Here is a 22,177-nt window from a genome sequence, read left to right on the forward strand (position 1 = left end):
CAGAATGTTTATCTTGATGAAATCTGGCTTGGGATTGTATTTGGGTCATCTTAGAGTCTGGAACTAGGTCACTAGGTCAAATCATAGAAAAACATTGTGTAGACAATAGAGGTCATAGTTTTCATCTGATCTTAATGAGTCAGGTGAGCGATTCAGGGCCATCATTGCCCTCTTGTTTAATGCTTTATGCCATTCTGCAACTGTTTTTGGAATCATATATTTTGGTAGTGTCTGTAACCAAGCTTATGAGCATGCAATTCTACCTTTTATGAAAACTTATGCTTTTTCAAACCAATCGTTTCGGTTTATTTTGTTTGAATATACTTCCTGGTTTCAGACAAATGCCTAATTAGCTATCTTGTGGGTCTATTATAAAAGTTATAGAAAAGTTTCTTGCTTGGTTCTCTTTTTGTCTGATACCTGATTCATTAATGCTTTGATTTTTTTGTTAAGATAGTAATCCCTTTTGTTTTTTTTGCTTTATTTCAACAGTTTATAACCTGTAGTTGATGTTGAAGTGAAAATAACTGAAGTTTTGAAGTTCTGCTATGTTTTTCTTGCATGTTATATGACTATATAGTGTAGTGTCTGTAACTTGTATTATACCATAGGATGAAAATGTTAGATAAAACAAGAAATATCTTTAAAAAAGATATACGGCGTTGATTGTGGTCGATGTTTATGAACGATCAAAAGTTATCTCTATGAGATAAAAAGTAGCGGATGCCTTTTTTCTGCGCAGTTCTTAGCTACATCATAAGCAAATCAATTACGGGGTGTTGCGCCAGATTTCGTGGCTTATTTTGCTTTATGTGATATTATTACTCAGATATCTATATTTACAGAATAGAAAAACACAAGAAACATGAAAATAAACGAGTGCATATAGGTCAGCCGGCAATACTCGAATCTTATTTAATTGCATAATTATAGTATAGCGAATTATTGTGCTCATGCTTAATAAACTGGTCTAAATGGATAAATATTTCTAATTAATTTTATCAAAATTGGTCCTTATCATGCAAATGTTGAAACCATATTAAAAATCGATGATTGACATACCACAATAATATCGCCGAATATCTTTATTTACTATCTTTCTGATCAAAACAGACTTCAAGTGCACAAAGTTTACGAGACGGCGTTTATATAAAGATTTCTGCAACTGACCGCAAACTGACCTTGATACCTTGCGGATTGGAATGCAATGCATTACAGTCACTACGTTATTGTCAGTAAGACCGGTGTAACACAATGATCGCAACCCCTTCTGCGAACTCCGGTGATGAACTGTATATAAACTCTGACTTTCACAAATGGCCGCGATTTGACCCGAAACCTCGCGGGTTGAAATGCAATGCAAGTAAGTACTAAATATGACAACATAGCCTTTAGTATAAACGCTTTTGCGCTGGTAATTCTCTGAAAATAAAAGGTGAACGCACAAACTGTATTTATGTCGAAAATTGATTGTAAAACTGTTCTATCTATTGAGCCTTTTCATTAGAGATATAATTGTTTCATGCAGTAAAACAGTGTTACAAAGACGCGGATATGTTTCCAATGTTCTGGTGTTATACTCAAATCAGCCAATGGAATAAATGAAGTGTATTCATTCGTACCTAGCCGCGGGAAATTTTATTTGAGTATTATTGGACACTTACAAAGGTCAAGTCAGGGTGAAAAGCTGGCTTAATACAGCTTACGCCGAAAAATAATGCACGCATGATCAAATAAAATTCAACTTGATTTGAGTAGGGGATACCTTGAGCTTTAAAAATAACACCAAGGAAATGCTGTATCTACAATTTCATTTTTTTGAGTAAGTGAGACTACTTTCAGCACCAATACCGTGTTTTAGCCGATATTAAAATTGAGTCCTAATTTGCTATTCTTTTTATGTGTTTTATTGAAATATTGACATAGTTTGAAAGACAATTGGCAGTTTCTTGCAAAATATTTCTTACAAATGTTAATTTAACACACTTTCAACAGTTTTTAAAACACTGTTGAACAAACCAAACTATATCAAACAAACACACAATTTGATAAATGCCCAAGATATCTAGGTATGCGACACTTTTGAACAGAAATGTTGATTTTGAGGCAGAAGAGTAAATATATGATAAAACTATGTTTGAAGATGAATCGAATCGAAAAAATCGGTATCGGAGTGTCTGAAATTGAAATCGAATCGAGCTGTTGGCAAATCGTTGCAGCTCTAGCAGCCGATTTCGAGAATTATTTTACTGTGCCCATGAGGTCTTTTATATCGTCGAAAGGAAAGTGCAGTTTCTTTGTGTACTAAACCTATTTTTGTCAAAAAATAGTTAGCAGTTTGTAGCGATGTTGCAGGAGTTCTGGAACTGAGTTTATATTTCTCAACCGGAAAAATATCACTCTCCCAGTCGGTGAAGTATTTTACAAACTTTACTTACCGTCAACTTCACTTGCAAATTCAAGCTGTGAAGTGGTTTGTTCAATGCCTGTAAAGGTCATTTTTCAAATATTGACATTAATTTGACCAAAATTAATTTTTTTGAGACGACAACGACCAATTTAGCGTGAGAATTCCCGGTTACGTTTTAGTATAATTACCCTACCCGGGGTACATCTAAGTAATCTTACACTACGCGACCCCTGATTTTTGCATACATCTCGCATCACCGCGATCGATGCAACTTGACAAATCGCGGTGATTCCGAGTGACAAGAAAATTTGGGTGATGTCTCGGCGATTCCACTGTGACCGTCGCGCGATGTATCTCGCGGTAAGGCAATCAGGGCGATTCACCGCAAACCGCAGTGATTCACCTTTTTTCGCGATTTGCTTTGACGGTTACACTTACATGTAAAATATGCATTCCGCAAACTAGGGTACTTTGTAAATAACCAAAATAATAAATATTCGGCCCATTGGGAATTGGCAAAAAATGACTTCGCAAACTGGAAATCTGTAATTCGGCTATGCGGTACAAAAATGGCGACGATCACAGTTCATTGCTTTATCCGTCTGTTTAACTGATTTAAATCGCTTAGAGATTAAACTACCTTCAACAGCTAATTGGTGTTAATCTGTTGTGTAATGTCAATAAAGATGTGAAAAACTTGCGAGTCAGTGTTTATTAAATGTACAGGACAGGCACCGTGTACTTACACAAACGCCACTCCCCGCTGTGTTCATCTCACTGTGTTCGCTTACCAATGTGAACCCCGCAATGGGTGTTCTGAACAAATGTCGCGGGGGCCGTTTGTCATAAGGCGAACACCGCTTGCCATAAGGCGAACACCGCAAATCACCCAGTACCTATAATATCTACCACAGTGTTCATCTTGTTCGCTAAAAATAAAATGATTGAACATATTGTATTGATCCCCTTCATTTAAAAGTGATAATGAATAATGAATTTCACACCCATGCCCATGACAGTGTTTTCTGTCTTTTTAAACGCCGCGTATAAAACAAAAAAACGTGTTCGCACCTAGCTGTAGGATACCGTATCTGGATGAGTGATAATTGCGTGTTTGATTATGCAATTAACAGTTTGAAGCCATGGAGAACTCATAACTGATCGCAGTAATCGTAGTATCTTGAGTCTCTGGATTCCACGATACATGTACATACATGTCAACTGTCTCAATCGCATATATGCAACTTCTCCCATCTTTATCCTTTACTCGATAATCTCATACATGCCTGATTTCCATTTTTAAAAGAAAATTATGGGTGGGTAATTTAGATGATAAGAGTGCTCGAGAATGTCATAAACACAAATGTTCGCAATTTTCGAAAGTTTCAAATGAATTATAGCATATGATTTTTATTTAAAGATTTTATGAAATAAGTGCCCAATAAGGACAATTGTATTCCAACATGCGTAAATCACCTGACACGGTTTGAACACGTCATGTACAGCTATTTTCGATTACAACTTCTACATAAAATAAATGAATTTCTTAGTCTTGATAAAAAGCGCGCGAAAATTGGCGTGGGTGTATTTATTTGTTAATAAAAATTTCGTAGCGGGTACAACATTGAGATCTTTTGATTCCCATAAAAAATTTGTTGTGAATTTTTACTAAAGTACCGCGGTATCTCGCAAATTATTTGGCATTGACAATTCCTCTTAAAAAAATATAATTTAAACACGCTGTATCGTTACAGTTACACTGTTTCAGTTCCTTCATTATTAAAACAATTATTGTATTGTATACTGACTGCACACAAGTGTCGTAACTTACTGATGCAGTACGTAAATTCGGACGGTACTTAAAGTTGGACACAAGTAAATAAATGATTTAATACTCACTTGATTTCTTTAAAACTCGATATTTGTCGTTAAAAAGGTCAATTGCATTGATTAACACCATAAGAGTTAATAAATAGTATTGATCATCTAAACGCTTTATTTACATTTCCGACTTTACGTACTGTCCGAATTTAAGTACCCATACATGTGCATACACGTGCACATACATGCAATATCTACATGTAGTATATGATTTTCTTTTGTACATGTACATTTAAAACAAGTGAATGACCCTCGCAGACAGGTGTTTACAGCATTGCGGTGATCACGGGTGTTCCCGTTAACGATAGCGTGCAACTGCAGCGATTTCGGGTGTTTGCCGAACACCGGGGTCAGTAGCGTGTCTGTTCCTCGTGAAATGTCACCCATCGGGAAAAGTGAACACCGCTGACAGGCGTTTTTGTGTAAGTACACGGTGCCTTTACTGTGTTCCCTATCAGAGCAGTACGTGTAAGAAAAATGAATGAAATAATCCAGACAATTTATTTACATGCTAACGCAGTGTAACTGTTAACAGATATTCACTTTCATTTTTACCTGTTATAACAAAGTCCTCGGGAAGCACGTTTTTTACATGACTGCGTATGGCGCAATAAAACATTTATTGTACATGATCGTATTTCATTCAAACTAAATTTAAATTTGCTCGTCCAATGAAAGCTGTGTCCCATAATGCACTGTACTCTTTACACTTCTGAAAAATGGCATAGGCATATGGTTGAGTTTATGAAATTCTTAAACATATTTATCATCATAAATGTTTAAGATTATTTTTTCGTAAGTAATGTTGTAATTATATTGGATTATCGGATAAATTTGAACATTAAAAAAGTGGTATGTATACATTTATCGAAACGATTCGGTTTATATGCATGAATTGGTAAATCACCGATGTCACCGATATCCACTGCAATCACGGCAATTGTGGTGAATCACCACAAAATAGCGGGGAATCACCGCAAAGATTATCTTTCACTCGCGCAGCGGCAGAGTGATGAATCACGTGAAATCTCGGTGATTTTTCACTAAAAAATCAAACTGTCCACCATACATGACTCCGCGAATTAGGCAAAAAACACGGGTATCATAGTGTAAGAGTACCCTGGGTACAGTTAAATGGTACCCGAGCCAACAATGACCAATCGAGCCCCAGTTAAGGGTTACTTATTTTCTTTGTTCAATTGTATTCTTGTTTTTTACTGGAGTTTCTTTGATCCATATTTACATTTATCAATAAAAAAGCATTTAATGCCAATTTTCAACACATGCCAAAATCAGTGAAAAGGTCCCTTTAAAGTCTCTTTTACATTTGTGGTTAGTGTTTTTCACGGATTAATCAATTAAAGTTATTTGGTATGTTAATTAGTCAGTTTTACTTTAATATTTGTCACAACACGGATTATGGTGTAAAAGGTGTTGCATACCGCATAGGAGTCAATTAAAGCTAATTTAGCTTGTAATTAATTAGTTTTACTTTTATAATCAAGTTTAAAATCAACTTTGATGACGTGTATTTATGCCTATTGTGTCCATGAATTTAAGAAAATTAAGATGAAAATTAGGTGTTGTTTGCTGTATGCCGTTTTTACATATTCTAACACGGCACGCGACTTGTTTTCTATAGACAAAGAATGAAATCAAGTTTGGGTTATTCTGCAATAACTTATGGGCGGAGCTTAATGTTTCAAAAATAGTTCCGAAAAAATAAAGAAAATATTGCAGTAAAATGCACGTGCTAAAACCTGCTTTAAAAGAAATGTCATAAATGTAGCATGTATATAAATGTCATGAAACAATAAATTATATATTTGGTGATAAGTAGCATAACCACGCCTACAAAGAATGTTATTTGTTAGGAAACGTAATTCAGAAAACATTAATAGCATGTCAGCTTTTCAGTAGCATCAATAAACCTGAGGTCATTAAGTTTCTACGATTGTGGTTTTCAATGAAAGTGACGTCATTTGCAAAATATTTATTAATGAAAATGACGTCATATGTTTGTACAATTCAATGACGTCACTAAATAGTGAACTTGGTACTAAGAAGGGCGGAGTATTGAAAAATATAGTTCACGTCCTAAAGCTTGAACCAAATCAATCAGAATCGTGTTAGAATCGAAATAATATTTTTCTATGATGGTTTGTTGTCGAATAACCCACAGTAAGTTGTATAGATGCGTGTTATCAAATCACTCATGCTTCGCACTCGTGATTTAATTCCTTCGCATCTATACTCCTTACTGTGGGTTATACGACAACAAACCATGATAGAAAAATATTATTTCTTAAATAGATCAAAGTTTCTTAGTTATGTATATATAAATCGATTTATTTCTGTGTAAGCCCTGCTTAAACAGCTGAGCACAAAGTACAAGCCCTGTGCTTGTAAATCTTGAAAAAAATATTTTGTGATTTTTTTTGTTGATATTTTGTGAAAATATTGAAATACTCAACTCTGAAAGTGTTTCTCATTTGTGTGTATGCATAAATTACTCATCTAGAACGGCCATTAACACATCACTATTTTGAATCAGATACGAGTTGACTTCGGTACTCTATTGTGCGAGTTGACCAATAATGTACCAATTGACTTCTGTACGAGTTGACTGAGGTACGAGTTGACTGAAAACCTCTTGGATACACAAAACATTATGAAAAATGTTATTATGTATTTGCAAATGTTGCTTTAAAAAGTTTTCTAATGATCTCTTATGTATCATAATGTAGTACAAACACAAGACCACATTGTTACCAAATTTTGAATACATGTATTCAGATCCCAAAATTTTATGAAGACACAAGGAAACTCTTTCGTCATTATAATGTCATACCAAATAATGCATCAATCCAGGGTTCTCTGTCTTCACAATTAGGACACTGAAATTATGAAATTTGATTTCAAGTTAACCAACATTTACGGTAAATCTAGTTTAAAGTGAATTAAGACAAGAAAAATGTAATGCTTCTTTTCATATGAAAATAAGGTTGCTGCATCAAATTTTAAAACATGTGCTATTTTTCTAGTAATCTTTTTATGCTCCCCCCAAATTTTTTGGGTGAGCATATTGTCGCCGTTTCGTCTGTCCGTGCGTGTGTCCGTCCGTCCGTGCACAATTTTTGTCCGGGCTATTTCTCAGCAATTAATGACCGGAATTCAATTAAACTTTATGTGAAGCTTCACTACCAAGAGGAGATGTGCATATTATCAGCCGGTTCTGGTCGGATGATTTTCACAGAGTTACGGCCCTTTGAAATTTTCTATAAACTGTACATTATAATATAGTGCAATTCTTGTCCGGGCTATTTCTCCCCAACTACTGACTGGATTTCAATGAAGCTTTATGGGAAGCTTAACTACCTTGAGGAGATGCGCATGTTATTTGTGGGTTCTGGTTAGATGATTTATTTAGAGAGTTATAGCCCTTTGACATTTTTTAAGTTGCTAAGCCATCCATCGTATTATTTTGTCCAAAGTTATGCCCCTCAAGACGTTCCCTTTTATCTGAATATATAGTGCAATATTGTGACAAAAAAAACTTTGGGGAGCATCTTTCTTGTTTTTATATATTAATAAAAATTTATGTTCACATCTTTCAATAATTATTTGCTAAGGTAACAAGGAAAATGTATGGTTAATGTTTACTTAAGCCTTGTTCATGACCGCTATTTGTTTTTCAAACAAGTTTACACAATTAACCAAAAACAAAATAGTCGATACAAAGAAAAAAATCTACCCTTAAGTTTTGTTGTTGGGTCTCAAACAAATTTTCATAAACATAAATTATCGTCGCTATTGCCCTCTGATGTACATAATGCAGTAACAATAAGGAACATATTTTACAATGCCAAGATGTAGTTTCCCAAACCATGTAAAAATGGATATAGAAATAATTATATAGGACAGTATTCTTTTCTTTGAATCATTCAGAGAAAGGCTTCACAGTTCACATTACAAGTTGGTCTCCTTAAACAATTCTTATTTAAAACTCTGCCTAAGAGTCCAGTTAATCATTGCTATACCATGCTACTTGTAACAACATGGAGAGGTATTAGTCACTATAATATTGTAACAAGAGCTAGTTTAATTGTGTCTTGTTCTGAGAAAACTGGGCTTAATTCATGTGCGTAAAGTGTCGTCCCAGATTAGCCTGTGCAGTCCGCACAGGCTAATCAGGGACAACACTTTCCGCTTTTATCGTATTTTTAGTTTCAAGGATGTCCCTCCTCACCAAAAATCAAGTTTAGGCGGAAAGTGTCGTCCCTGATTAGCCTGTGTGGACTGCACAGGCTAATCTGGGAGGACACTATACGCACATGTATTATGCCCAGTTTTATCAGAACAAGACACAATTAGTCTGAACTTTTAAAATAACAGACGATCAATTACTGTAAACATATAGAAATTCGTCGGTATGAAATTTCGTGGTTTAATAAAAAACAACTCATTTGTTGGCACCTAATTTCGTGGATTTCAAATTGTTGGGGAAGACTGACGGTCATAATAATTTAACTTTTATTAAAACAACAAGAGTAATAACAAAGCATAATCTGCTTATCTGTGTTGACAGCAAGACTTGAGGTTAATGTGCACTGAAGCATGAAAGTGTTGCCGATAATTGTCGATAATAGCGATAAAGCGGCGCACTTGTTTGTCCCCGCTCGCTAATTGCCATCAATGTTGTTTTACAATATTTATGCCCCCCTTCGAAGAAGAGGGGGTATATTGCTTTGCTCATGTCAGTTGGTCTGTCTGTCGGTCGGTCCGTCCACCAGGTGGTTGTCAGACAATAACTCAAGAACGCTTGGGCCTAGGATCATGAAACTTCATAGGTACATTGTACATTGATCATGACTCGCAGATGACCCCTATTGATTTTGAGGTCATTAGGTCAAAGGTCAAGATCACGGTGACCAGAAATAGGAAAATGTTTTTTGAATGATAACTCAAGAACGCATACGCCTAGGATCATGAAACTTCATGGGTAGATTGATCATGACTTGCAGATGACCCCTATTGATTTTGAGGTCACTAGGTCAAAGGTCAAGGTCACGGTGACCCGAAATAGTAAAATGGTTTCCGGATGATAACTCAAGAACGCATTCGCCTAGGATCATGAAACTTCATGGGTAGATTGATCATGACTCGCAGATGACCCCTATTGAATTTGAGGTCACTAGGTCAAAGGTCAAGGTCACGGTGACCCTAAATAGTAAAATGATTTTCAGATGATTACTCAAGAACGCTTATGCCTAGGATCATGAAACTTCATAGGTAGATTGATCATGACTTGCAGATGACCCCTATTGATTTTGAAGTCACAAGGTCAAAGGTCAAGGTCACGGTGATCCGAAATAGTAAAATGATTTTCAGTTGATAACTCAAGAACGCTTTTGCCTAGGATCATGACACTTCATTGGTACATTGATCGTGACCCGCAGATGACCCCTATTGATTTTCAGGTCACTAGGTCAAAGGTCAAGGTCACAGTGACAAAAATCGTATTCACACAATGGCTGCCACTACAACGGACAGCCCATATGGGGGGCATGCATGTTTTACAAACAGCCCTTGTTGCAATTCTCAGCGCAATCTATCCCCTAGTAGTAACAATTGAGTAATAAGGTCCGCAAAATACACGTGTAGAGCTGCAACGATTCGATCCGATTCATCGAAAATCGATTTGAAATGCTTCGATTCGATTACGATACTAAACCTACACCAAATTCGATTTGATTCTTTTAAGGGGCCTTTTCACAGATTTTGGCATTTTTTTAACTTATTCATTAAATGCTTTATATTGATAAATGTAAACATTGGATCGTAAAAGCTCCAGTAAAAAATCAAGAAAAAAAATTAACAAAGGAAAAGAACATTGCCCGGAGCAGGTTTCGGACCAGTGACCCCTGGAGTCCTGCCAGAGTCCTGAAGTAAAAATGCTTTAGCCTACTGAGCTATTCCGCCGAGTACACATTCTTGACGTATTTTATACCTTATATAAGCAATCTTCGTAGTTTCACAAAATTTAACGACAAAAACAGAACTCTCCAAATTATTCAATCGTTTCGCGTTGCAACGCTTTATAATTTTTAGGTTTTAAAATCGTCAAAAGATGCATATAATGGCTATATTAGAGCATGGTTAATGTTCAGTATTACTGTTTCCTCACAAATATCATAACTAAAACGAAAACTTACGAATCTGAAACAACTTTTTTCAATTTTGTCAATTTACCAAAGCGTGAAAAGATCCCTTTAACATATATACATACATGTATATATACATAGATACGTAAAGCGCGCTGTATTTTGACTATTGATACAGGAAGGTGTCGGTTTTATCTTTACCTGTAATTACGACGCGCGCGATTGGTTGCTTATTACTTTAGTCATCCAATCAATAAGCCCGTTACGGTCTACTTTCGGAAAAAGTGTCAAAATGGCTGAACTAGATGTTGCATACAAATTGAAATTATCAGATGCGCCTAAGAAGCTAAAATCAAAAGTGTGGCAGGTTTTTTTGGTTTCAGGATGATAGCCCTACCAATAAAGCAAAGCGTAAACTGTGCTTCACGGATGTGGCGTACGCTAAGTCCGGCTCAACCACTTATCTAATTTAATGCAATATGTCAAACACAAACATAACGTTGATTTAGCAAGACAAAGAGGTCGCACAAGTGCAACTACTCAAGTCGCCAGCCAGAAAAGTAGTTCTATTTCTGTTGGAGTTTTGTTAAGTTTATTAGAGAATGTGATTTGTCCTACAGGTAACAGGTGATGCTGTCATGGCACAGTGGTAGGCATGCTTATAGCACGATATTTCTTTAAATAGTATGAACACTATTAGAATGTAATACTGTGATTTCATTAACTTAGTAGCATGCATATCATATCTTTTAACTTTGCTATATTTTATTTCCATATTGTAGCTGTTTTATACTTGTTACATTTATACACATGTTTATATAGTCGGTTCAAAAGCCTTAATGGCTTATGTTGTCTATTTATGTCTTGCCGACTCAAAATAAATCTTATCTTATCTTATCTTAGTGATTTTGGGTAAAGGTGTAATAGTGATAGTACTACCATTCAACTGATTCCAGATACGTTCTTATGATTATTTATTTATTTTTTATATCATTGTGTAATCAACACAATCTTCTAGTCAGAAGTTTTTATATTAAAATTGAGTCCTAATTTGCTTTTCTTTTTTATGTGTTTTATTGAAATCACATTTGAACAGAAATGTTAATTTTGAGGCATAAGAGTGAATATATGATAAAACTAGGTTTGAAGATGAATCGAATCGAAAAAATCGGTATCGGAGTGTCTGAAATCGAATTGAGCTGTTGGTGAATAGTTGCAGCTCTATACACGTGTGAAAACCGTTATGTCTCTTAACTTAAATTGGCACTAATTGACATATGTGATAAATCTGCAAACTGTTAAGTTGACGACGTCACATAAAAGAGAACAATCGTTGATGTGCAGTTTAAATACCATGCTTAATTTAAAAAGTATTTTTACCCAAACACTTATAAAAAAACAAGATATTGTATTAACTAGCATTGCTCAATCAAACACTGTCTCTTTCAAAATGGTTGAAAACGGGAACAGTTCAGACAGGTCCTCCTACTATAGCACGATTGCCCGATATGACATTTGGAAATGCCTGATTTCGGATCAACAATGTATAAATAATCGTTGGTACTTGAATTCGTGGTTCAGCGGACCAATGAATACACTAAAATTCTTACCACACAAAATGTAATGGTTTTACAGTATTTGGTATACAATATTATTTTTATGCCCCTGGTAGGGTGGCATTTTGCAGTTGAACATGTCAGTCAGTCAGTCAGCATGTCAGTCTGTCCGTCCGTCCGAAAACTTGAATGGTCATAACTTTTTCAATATTAAACATAGCAAATTGATATTTGGCATGCATGTGCATCTCATGGAGTTGCACATTTTGAGTGGTGAAAGGTGAAGGTGAAGGTCATCCTTCAAGGTCAAATGTCTTATATATGGCGTCTGTCCGTCCGTCCGAAAACTTAAACATTGGCCATAACTTTTTCACTTTTGAAGATAGCAACTTGATATTTTGCATGCATGTGTATCCCCTGGAGCTAAACATTTTAAGTGGTGAAAGGTGAAGGTCAAGGTCATCCTTCAAGGTCAAATGTCAAATATTCCGTCCGTCCGAAAACTTAAAAATTGGCCATAACTTTTTAAATATTGAAGATAGCAACTTGATATTTGGCATGCATGTGCATCTCATGGAGTTGCACATTTTGAGTGGTGAAAGGTGAAGGTCATCCTTCAAGGTCAAATGTCTAATATATGGCGTCTGTCCGTCCGTCCGAAAACTTAAACATTGGCCATAACTTTTTCACTTTTGAAGATAGCAACTTGATATTTTGCATGCATGTGTATCTCCTGGAGCTAAACATTTTAAGTGGTGAAAGGTGAAGGTGAAGGTCATCCTTCAAGGTCAAATGTCAAATATTCCGTCCATCCGAAAACTTTAACATTGGCCATAACTTTTTAAATATTGAAGATAGCAACTTGATATTTGGCATGCATGTGTATCTCCTGGAGCTGAGCTGCACATTTTGAGTGGTGAAAGGTCAAGGTCATCCTTCAAGGTCAATGGTAAAAAAAAAATCATTTCTCCATTCAATCTCTTACTTTCTTCTCATTCAGCTGCACATTTTGAGTGGTGAAAGGTCAAGGTCATCCTTCAAGGTCAAAGGTCAAATATATGGCTTCAAAGCTGCGCAATAGGGGGCATTGTGTTTCTGACAAGCACATCTCTTGTTCATACATAAAATATTTTTATGTCCCCCACCACCATAGTGGGGGAGATATTGTTTTTGCCCTGTCTGTTGGTTGGTTTGTGTGTTTGTTTGTGCAAACTTTAACATTTGCAATAACTTTTGCAATATTGAAGACAGCAACTTCATATTTGACATGCATGTGTATCTCATAGAGCTGCACACTTTGAGTGGTGAAAGGTCAAGGTCATCCTTCAAGGTCAAAGGTCGAATATATGGGGACATAGTGATTCACAAACACATCGCTTGTTTAAAAACTAATATATCAAGATAAGTTTTTAAGACCACTTTACATAATTTTTTAATGATTGTAACTGTCAAACAATTCACAATATTTTTACAGATTTACATGTATAAGTGTTGTGACCATATCTATCTCATGAAATTGCCTATGAATTAACATGTTTTATCTGTAAATTATTTCCAGAATGACGCGTACATAGAGTTCTCTTCTGGCCTCCAAAAAGTTCAAATTGACAAAACAAAAGACAGAAAGCAATATCATGGAAAGTGAGAATGAGATTATAAACGATTTTGATTCCACAACCCAAACTAGCGTAAACACTATGTCTGCTAGGGTAAGTGTGGTGACCTTAAATTCAGACCGAAAACAAGGTGACTTTAGCTGTGTTTGCGTCAAAATGGAGACTGATGAATGGTATACCGATAATACGGCTGCTGATTTGTATTCTGGGTGTGCCAAATCAGAACAGGTTCTATGGGAAGAGAGACAACCAGATTGTAACAAACAAGACGCCTTCAATGTAGTACATGAACAAAGAGGATGTTTACAGATGGATCAAGATTACACCAAACAAGATGGTTTAACCTCCGAATGTGTGAAATCAGAACAGATGGAATATGAAATTCTGCCTCAAGATGTCACCAGACAAGCTTGCGTCGATTCTGTATGTGTGAACAAAAACACGATTTCCAATTCAAATGCATATACAGCACAAGATGAGCAGTTTCTAAATCCAAATACAGACCAGAGTTATATAACAACAAATGATCCCAATTATGTATGTGGTATAGCTAAACAGTATGTAAATACAGATACGGACAATGAAAATAGAACAGAAAATGATCCAAATGCTTTATGTGATCATTCAAACGCTATCGAGAATCAAGCTCAACTGGCCTACCTAAATTCTGTATTTCCGAAAAGGGAAGAGATTGAGCTTTCAAATGTTGACCAATATTGTACAAGACCAACTGTGGGTGGAGAGAGAATACAAAAAGAACGTTACTCAAACCTTGATGTTCATAGACATTCAAACTCCGAAAAAGATGACTCTGGTATTTTATTTTTTAGCTCACCTGAGCACAACGTGCACATGGTAAGCTTTTGTGATCACCTTTTGTCCGTCGTGCGTCCTAAATTGTTTGCTCACAGGCCTCGCGCTGTCGTTAGCCAATTGAGCCATTTGTGAAAAATATTGAGAATGTTGAACATTTGCCTTGGTAACACTCTAGAGGCCACATTTATTGTCTGATCTTCATGAAACTTGGTTAGGAGATTTTCCCCAATGATATTTTGGACAAGTATGAAAATGGTTCCGGTTGGTTGAAAAACATGGCAACCAGGGGCGCGGCATTTTTCCTAAGCTATATGGCTAAAGTAAAACCTTGTAAACTCTCTAGAAGTCACATGTATTGTCCAACCTTCATGAAACTTGGTCATAATATTTGTTCTTATGATCTGTTGAATGAGTATGAAAATGGTTCTGTTCTGTTGAAAAACATGACCGCCAGGGCTTGGGGCATTTTTCCTTTTATGGCTTTAATAAAACCTTGTTAACACTCTAGAAGTCACATTAATTGTCCAACATTCATGAAACTTATTCAGAAAATTTGTTCTAATGGTATGCTGTCTGAGAGTGGGAAAAAAGTCCTGGGGTTGAGTGTGAAACTGTTGTTCCAGCTGAACATTTCTATATTTAATAGATACTGTTGATTCACAATTAACACATTGTGCAGACTGGACACTCTGATCCAAGATGACAGTTAATCCACATCCATCATTTCTTATGTCTTTCTGTTATGATTCATTCAATATTTCACAGAGACTACTGCATCAGTTATTTATTATCTTTTTATCCCTGCCGAAACAAAATTCGGAGGGGATAAAGTAATTGGTCCCGTCTGTCTGTCCGTCCGCCCGAAACTTTGTCCAGAGCATAACTCCAAATATATTTTCAATTGATTCACTTTAAACTTAGAATATAAACAGATGGCAACTAGGAGAAGTGCAGTGACCAAGAACCATAACTCTATCTACCTTAGTTTTTGAATTATCTCCCCTTTTATATAATTTCAAAGTAAATTTTTGTCCGGAGCATAACTCTAAATCTACTGAAGGGATTTACTTGAAACTTAAAATATAAACAGATGGCAACTAGGAGAAGTGCAGTGACCAAGAACCATAAGTCTATATACCTTAGTTTTTGAATTATCTCACCTTTTAGATAATTTCAAAGTAAACTTTTGTCTGGAGCATAACTCTCAATCTACTGAAGGGATTTACTTGAAACTTGAAATATAAAAAGATGGCAACTAGGAGAAGTGCAGTGACCAAGAACCATAACTCTATCTACTTTAGTTTTTGAATTATCTCCCCTTTTATATTATTTCCAAGTAAATTTTTGGCCGATGCATAGCTCTAAATCTACTGAAGGGATCTACTTGAAGCTAGAAATATAAATAAATGGCAATTAGGAGAAGTGCAGTGAATATGAACCATAACTCTTTCGGCCGTAGTTTTTTTTAATTATCTCCCTTCATTTATTTTTTATATATATATATTTTTTTTTTTAATTTTAAATTATATGTAATTTAATTTCACATATCAAATTTTTAAGCTTTTCAATGTTTAATATCTCCTTTTATTTAATTTTAAAATCATATTTTAATTTGAACACTGAAGTATTCACTGTTAATTAAATGAATAGATGACTTTAAGGAAAAATACAGTGATCAAGAACAGTAACTGTTTATAGTCTTCTTTTTCAATTACCTCCCTTTCTTTCATTTCCATATCTTTTATTCTCTACAGCATAATTCCAACACTATATAACTAATTGTTCCTTGAAATATAAATATATGACACAGCTGCCAGCCTGCCATGTTTTACAAATATTATTCTACTCTCTAAAACAAATGTTGTCATACAAGCAAACACATTTCGGCGGGGATTTGGCACTACTGTGACAAGCTCTTGTGAATTCTGAATCTTCCGATGATGACTTTGTAGAGATATTGTTGGAAAGAGACAAAAGGAAGCGCGAGAGCTGTCATGCAACTCTTGCGGAACCAAACAGATTTCTATGTGAAGATTCATCCAGTGGCGTGGTCCAGCCAATGAGTCCTTCATCAAGAGGTAGTGTAGATTGATTTATCATATTTTTTTATTCAATATATCGGGGGGGGGGGGGGGGGGGGGGGTTACATGTAGCTTAAACTCATGAATCATAAATGAACAAAAAAGTCACCAAAAATTATTACTATGGGTGTCGAAAAACTAACGTAGTATTTACGGTAGTTTAATTTTAATGATATGTTTGCAGATAGTGAAGTGAATGCTGTGACAAGGACTGTCCTTTCTCTGAAACCAGCTAAGATAAAATTGAACGAAAAGGGTGACAGAGTAAAGAAAGTTAAGGTACATATAAGTTAGTGGTATTTTTTTTCCTTCTTAATGCAACCACGGATAGGGAGGTATTAAGAATGGCGTTTGTCCATACGTACGTGTGTCCGTCAGTCATGAAGCTTGTGTTTCCAATCTATCTACTGGTTGGATATTGCTAAATTGTTCACAGTTGAAGGACATTAATGTGTGATGATCATAAGGTAAGAAAGATTTGCTGCAACCAGTTTTCGCGACATTATGGTCCTTGGTCTGTTTTTTGCTTAAAAAAATATAATCCCAAAATGTTGTGTTTTAAGTCTTCAGCTGTTTGGCAGAATTCGCTCAAACTTTCACTACTGGATTAACCATAATGTGTAGACAACAGTAAAGAATTTTACAAAAAGGCAAAAAAAATGCCTTGATTAGTATTTGCGGAATAAATGTACTGTTTTATATGCTTGGGTGTGATGGTGGCATATAGGTTTGCCGATGGTAAAGAATTAAAAATTGTGGTGACCAGTATTTGCGGAATAAATGCCCTTTGTCTGTTTTTTATGCTCGCACTTTATGAGGGGAATATTAGGGGGAGCCATATAAATTCGCCAAGGACAGTCCTAGCATATGAACTTGTGCAAATCCATATTTTGGTTCAGATACTTTTGAAAGAATATTGAGTAAGGACACCTTTTTTCACCCATAACTAAAAATTAGTGATGATAGAGAGCTGAAACTTAAAGTACATATTTACATATCATCTATTGCAGAGAATGAAGAAAGCCAAGACCCTGAAAAAAGACAAGACTGAGTACAGTCATCAAGAGAGGAACCTGACCAGCTGTATGAACCTGGAACCTCGAGATAATGACCATTTTCTCTGTAAGCTCTAGAACTAAATATCCATTACCTTGCACTAGAAAGTCTTACTTAAGACCAACAAACATAATAATCATGTTTAGCTTCCTTCGAACTTACTTTAGTTAGTTTAAACCTATTTATTTTAGCTTGATTGCATCGCAAGCCTAAGGCTTAATTGAAACTCTGTCGAGTCCTGGAACTAGAACTAGTACCTTGTGTCTTTGAGAGGGATCTAAAGAACGCTCCTAAGATGGAGATCAAACCCATAAACTCCAAGTTGCTAGGCGGACACCATGTCCACTACGCCATGGTGACCTGTACAAGTTGAGCTATTGTGGTTAGTCTTAAATGAGGTGTCATGTGTTGTTCATGGTCAACATTTGGCTTGTAACCATTCTACAGGAAACAGTTAAATCAATATTGATAAAACTTTGTCAGTATATTTATATTGAAACCAAATTAGAACCTGGGTCAAGCAAGTTAAAAACTAGGCTAATTGGTTGAATCCTACAAAATATGTCTTACTACTCTAGAAGTCACATGTATGAATCAATCTTGATGAAGCTTTGTCAAAATGCTAAACTTTGCAATATTTTAAGTCAAAATGGGTTTAGTTGAGTGAAAACTAGGTCAAATTTTGAAAACCTTTTAACATTTAAAGCCTTGTTTAAGATTCAATCCTGATAAACTTAACTGACTAATGGGGTTGTTTACCCTTGGGACTTCGGTTAAAAACCATTGCCTGAGCACACTGCTTAATATAAAAACTCTGCGTTAAAAAGGTCGTAAACAGCCATATGGTCAGCCCGATTTTTCTGGGCTGAACCATGTATAAAATAGTCTACTTTGCAGTGTTGGTGCGGTGCTTTAATAAAAATCTAATCATTTAAAAATATCTTTACTTATAACTGTTAAAGGGCGTTTTAAACGAAATACTCAGCATAAAAACTTTGCCTATATAACGCTGTTAAGAAAGCGGTGTTTCCATTGGATAACTGTTTATTAAAACGATGGCGCTGATTGGTTTAAATTGCTTTACTTGCAAAGACAAGTAGGTCAATCTGTTTTGGATTCAAGAATTTGTACATCGGACGACCTTGACATAGGGTTCATTATGTATAATGTAAACAATTAAAATTTAATGAAAGGAAATATATGAAAGGAAAAGGATAATTACAGCCAAAAGTACTTAGATTTCATTTGCATTTAGAGTCACACATACATTGTTTTATACTGATAAACTATTATGAAGATGTTATATTATTTTATTGTTGTTGTTGTTTATGTTAAAAAAAAGAAAGAGAGAATAGCCCAATTTGTATAAGACGGGATGGCGGAAACACATACTATTGTATGTGGCATCATCATAACTAGATGCATTGTTCAGCATATACTGCAATGGAGTTGTTGGAGTCTTTTAACTTTGTGATCTGTGTTTTTAGATGTTTTTATCAAATTGAATTACTTTTATTTTTATATTAATTAGAGAGAAAAGTTACACTGGTGTGTACTTAGTTGTTTGAGATTAACAGAATTATTAGTATTTTGGAACTTTCCAGATCACAAAATGGTTCAACATTGCCACTATATGTTTACAAACATAATTAAATAAATGATAGGTGTAAATCTAATGTTATAGTTATCTTGATGTATGAAAAGACATAAACAATGGGGAAAATTATTGAACTTTAATAAGTTGTGAGGGTAGAGCTTGCTTAAATAGCCCCCCTCTGTAATAAATCAATTGCATGTATATATGCATTTATGTGGAAATATGGTATATATTGTATTTTGTATTGTATTTTAGTTTAAACTTGTATTTGTATTGTATTTTAGTTAATATTTGTATGTGTGGTTCAATGTTGTACACTTGCAGACAGGAAATATAGCCGTAATGCTCCAACATAAGACCCTGTCTGTATGGAACCTTAAAAAGAATTGGGCTATGAAGAAGAGACGTCCCTCAGAGTGGCATATGACAATATTTAAAAAGAATGTTAATAATAATATTTATATAATAAAGGTAATGACTAATTTGTCACCAATCGGTCACCTTAATAGGGCTACATACAAATTAGAAAGTAAAACAATGTACTGTACAGTTAAAAATGAGACAAACAACTGTGTTCATACATTAAAGGCTCTATAAAGGTGAAGATCCGTATTTATTTACCGATTTTTAAATATTTTTTCCGTATTTTATATATAAAGGTTATCCAAAAACAATATATATATGCTATTGGACATTACCATAAAAATATGAGCAATACAACTTGTTTTGAGCTCAAAATACAGTGTCCTCCAAGTCAATCATGTTTACAGTTTATTTACATCGCTTTTTACTCGGGAAAGTGAAAGTGACTCAGGTCACCAAAAATATATCGTTGATTTTCAATGTTTTCGGTATTACTCACAAAGTATGTCTCTTCTAATAATGGTCAAAACGTTTGTAGTGATCTAATTAGTTACTTTTTGCTGGTAAAAAGTTGTTTTAAATAGAATTAAAAGTGAATGTTCTTTTGGCTATTTTATGCATACGTCACCGCTTTGGGGCTACACATCACGTTAGTTGCAAAAATGTAAACAAATCTTCCAATTATGAAACGGGTATATCTTCAATACTTCTTGACAACGTTGCACCTCAGCTGTGTTATTAGCATTTTTTATGCAAGGGTAACTGAAATCTGGTAAAAATTAGGCAAGTTTATATGCATAATAATTGGATTTGTCACCTTTATAGGGCATTTAAAGTAGCTTATATACATTATGTACAATACTTATGCATTTATTCATGGATAAAATACAAGTTGCCCCCCTGGGGGATAAAAGCGGGAGTTTTGGAAGTGTAGGCTGGTGTGGGTGGGGGATGCCAGCAGGGCTATTAGTACAACATGAATTGGTATAAGGGAGATAATTTGGGTGTGGAGGTGTACTTTTTATGTCTGGCCACCAGGGGGCGAGGCATTTTTCCTTATTTGGCTTTAGTAAAACCTTGTTTACACTCTAGAGGCCACACTTATTGTCCGATTATCATGAAACTTTGTAAGAAAATTGGTCTCAATGATATCTTGGACGAGAAAAAAAAAGTTCTGGTTGGGTGAAAAACATGGGCACCAGCGGGCGGGGCATTTTCCTTCTATGGCTATATATTGCTATAGTAATACCTTTTTAACACTCTACAGGCCACATTTATTGTCCAATCTTCATGAAACTTGGTCAGGAGATTTTTGTTTATATTATCTTGGATGTGATCGAAAATGGTTCTAGTTGGTTGAAAAACAATGCCGCCAGGGGGCGGGGCATTTTTTCTCATATGGCTATAGTGAAACCTTGTTAACACTCTAGAAGCCACATTTATTTTCCGATCATCATGAAACTTGGTCAGAAGATTTCTCCCAATGATATCTTGGACAAGTACGAAAATGGTTCCGGTTGGTTGAAAAACATGGCCGCAAGGGGGCGGGGCATGTTTTCATATATGGCTATAGTAAAACCTTTTAACACTCTAAAACTCACATTTATAGTCCAATCTTCATTAAACTTCGTCAGAACATTTGTTCTCATGATATTTTGGGTGAGTTAGAAAATGGCTCTGGTCTGTTGAAAAACATGGCTGCCAGGGGGCAGGGCATTTTTCCTTATATGGCTATAGTAAAACCTTGTTTACACTCTGTCGGCCACATTAATTGTTTGACCTTCATGAAACTTGGTCAGAAGATTTGTCCCAATTATATCTTGGACTAGTTCAAAAATTGTTCCAGTTTTGTGAAAACATGGCTGCCAGGGGGCGGTGCAATTTTCCTTATATGGCTATAGTGAAACCTTGTAAACACTCTAGAGGCCTCATTTATTGTCCGACCTTCATGAAACTTGGTCAGATGTTTAGTCTTAATGATATCTTTAATGAGTTCACAAATTGTTCCGATTGGTTGAAAAACATGGCTGCCAGGGGAGGTGCATTTTCCTAATATGGTAATATAGGGCTATAGTATAACCTTGTTAACACTCTAGAGGCCAGATTCATTGTCCGATCTTCATGAAACTTGGTCAGAAGATTTGTCCCTATGATATCTTTGACAATTTAAGAAAGGTTGCGGTTGGTTAAAAACATTTCCACCAGAGGGCGGGGTATTTTTCCTTATATGACTATAGTAAAAACTTGTTAACACTCTTAAAGTCACATTTATATTCCAATGGTCATAAAACTTGGTCAGAATATTTGTTTAATGATATCTTGGATGTGTACGAAAATGGTTCCGGTCTGTTGAACAACGTGGCTGCCAGGGAATTTATCCTTATATGGCTATAGTAAAACCTTGTTATAACTATAAAAATTACATTTATTGTTCACTCTTCATGAAAGTTGGTGAGAACATTTGTTCTAATGACATCTTTGGCTTCACAGTACAGGTCAGTTCCTTATTATCTCAGGTGAGCAACTTTGGGCCTTTCAGGCCCTCTTGTTCAATATTTTTTTAAGGAATAACAAATGAATTAGATACCAATCCAGAGTTAGGGCATTTGGAGCCGTCTGTATAAATTTTTAGATGCT

The 22,177-nt window shown here is 35.4% G+C and overlaps 1 protein-coding gene across 6 annotated transcripts in view; it reads left to right on the forward strand.

Annotated features, from left to right (window-relative positions):
* LOC127834526 (histone-lysine N-methyltransferase PRDM9-like) overlaps positions 1-22,177 on the forward strand; it is a 55,072-nt gene that overhangs the window by 20,147 nt on the left and 12,748 nt on the right. For 3 of the 6 annotated variants that reach the window (XR_008027979.1, XM_052360420.1, XM_052360424.1), the window contains exons 1-5: positions 10,753-11,104; positions 13,570-14,441; positions 16,396-16,521; positions 16,709-16,803; positions 17,535-17,646. Coding sequence is in view for 5 of the 6 variants with exons in the window: in XM_052360420.1 (XP_052216380.1) it covers positions 13,646-14,441; positions 16,396-16,521; positions 16,709-16,803; positions 17,535-17,646 (1,129 nt within the window). In the remaining variant the exon portion in view is untranslated. Of the gene's footprint in view, positions 1-10,752; positions 11,105-13,569; positions 14,442-16,395; positions 16,522-16,708; positions 16,804-17,534; positions 17,647-22,177 lie in introns of those variants that run through there. The other 3 variants (XM_052360422.1, XM_052360421.1, XM_052360423.1) reach the window with 3 other exon arrangements.

This window comes from Dreissena polymorpha, chromosome 6 (assembly GCF_020536995.1).
Source record: "Dreissena polymorpha isolate Duluth1 chromosome 6, UMN_Dpol_1.0, whole genome shotgun sequence".
NCBI lineage: Eukaryota > Metazoa > Mollusca > Bivalvia > Myida > Dreissenidae > Dreissena > Dreissena polymorpha.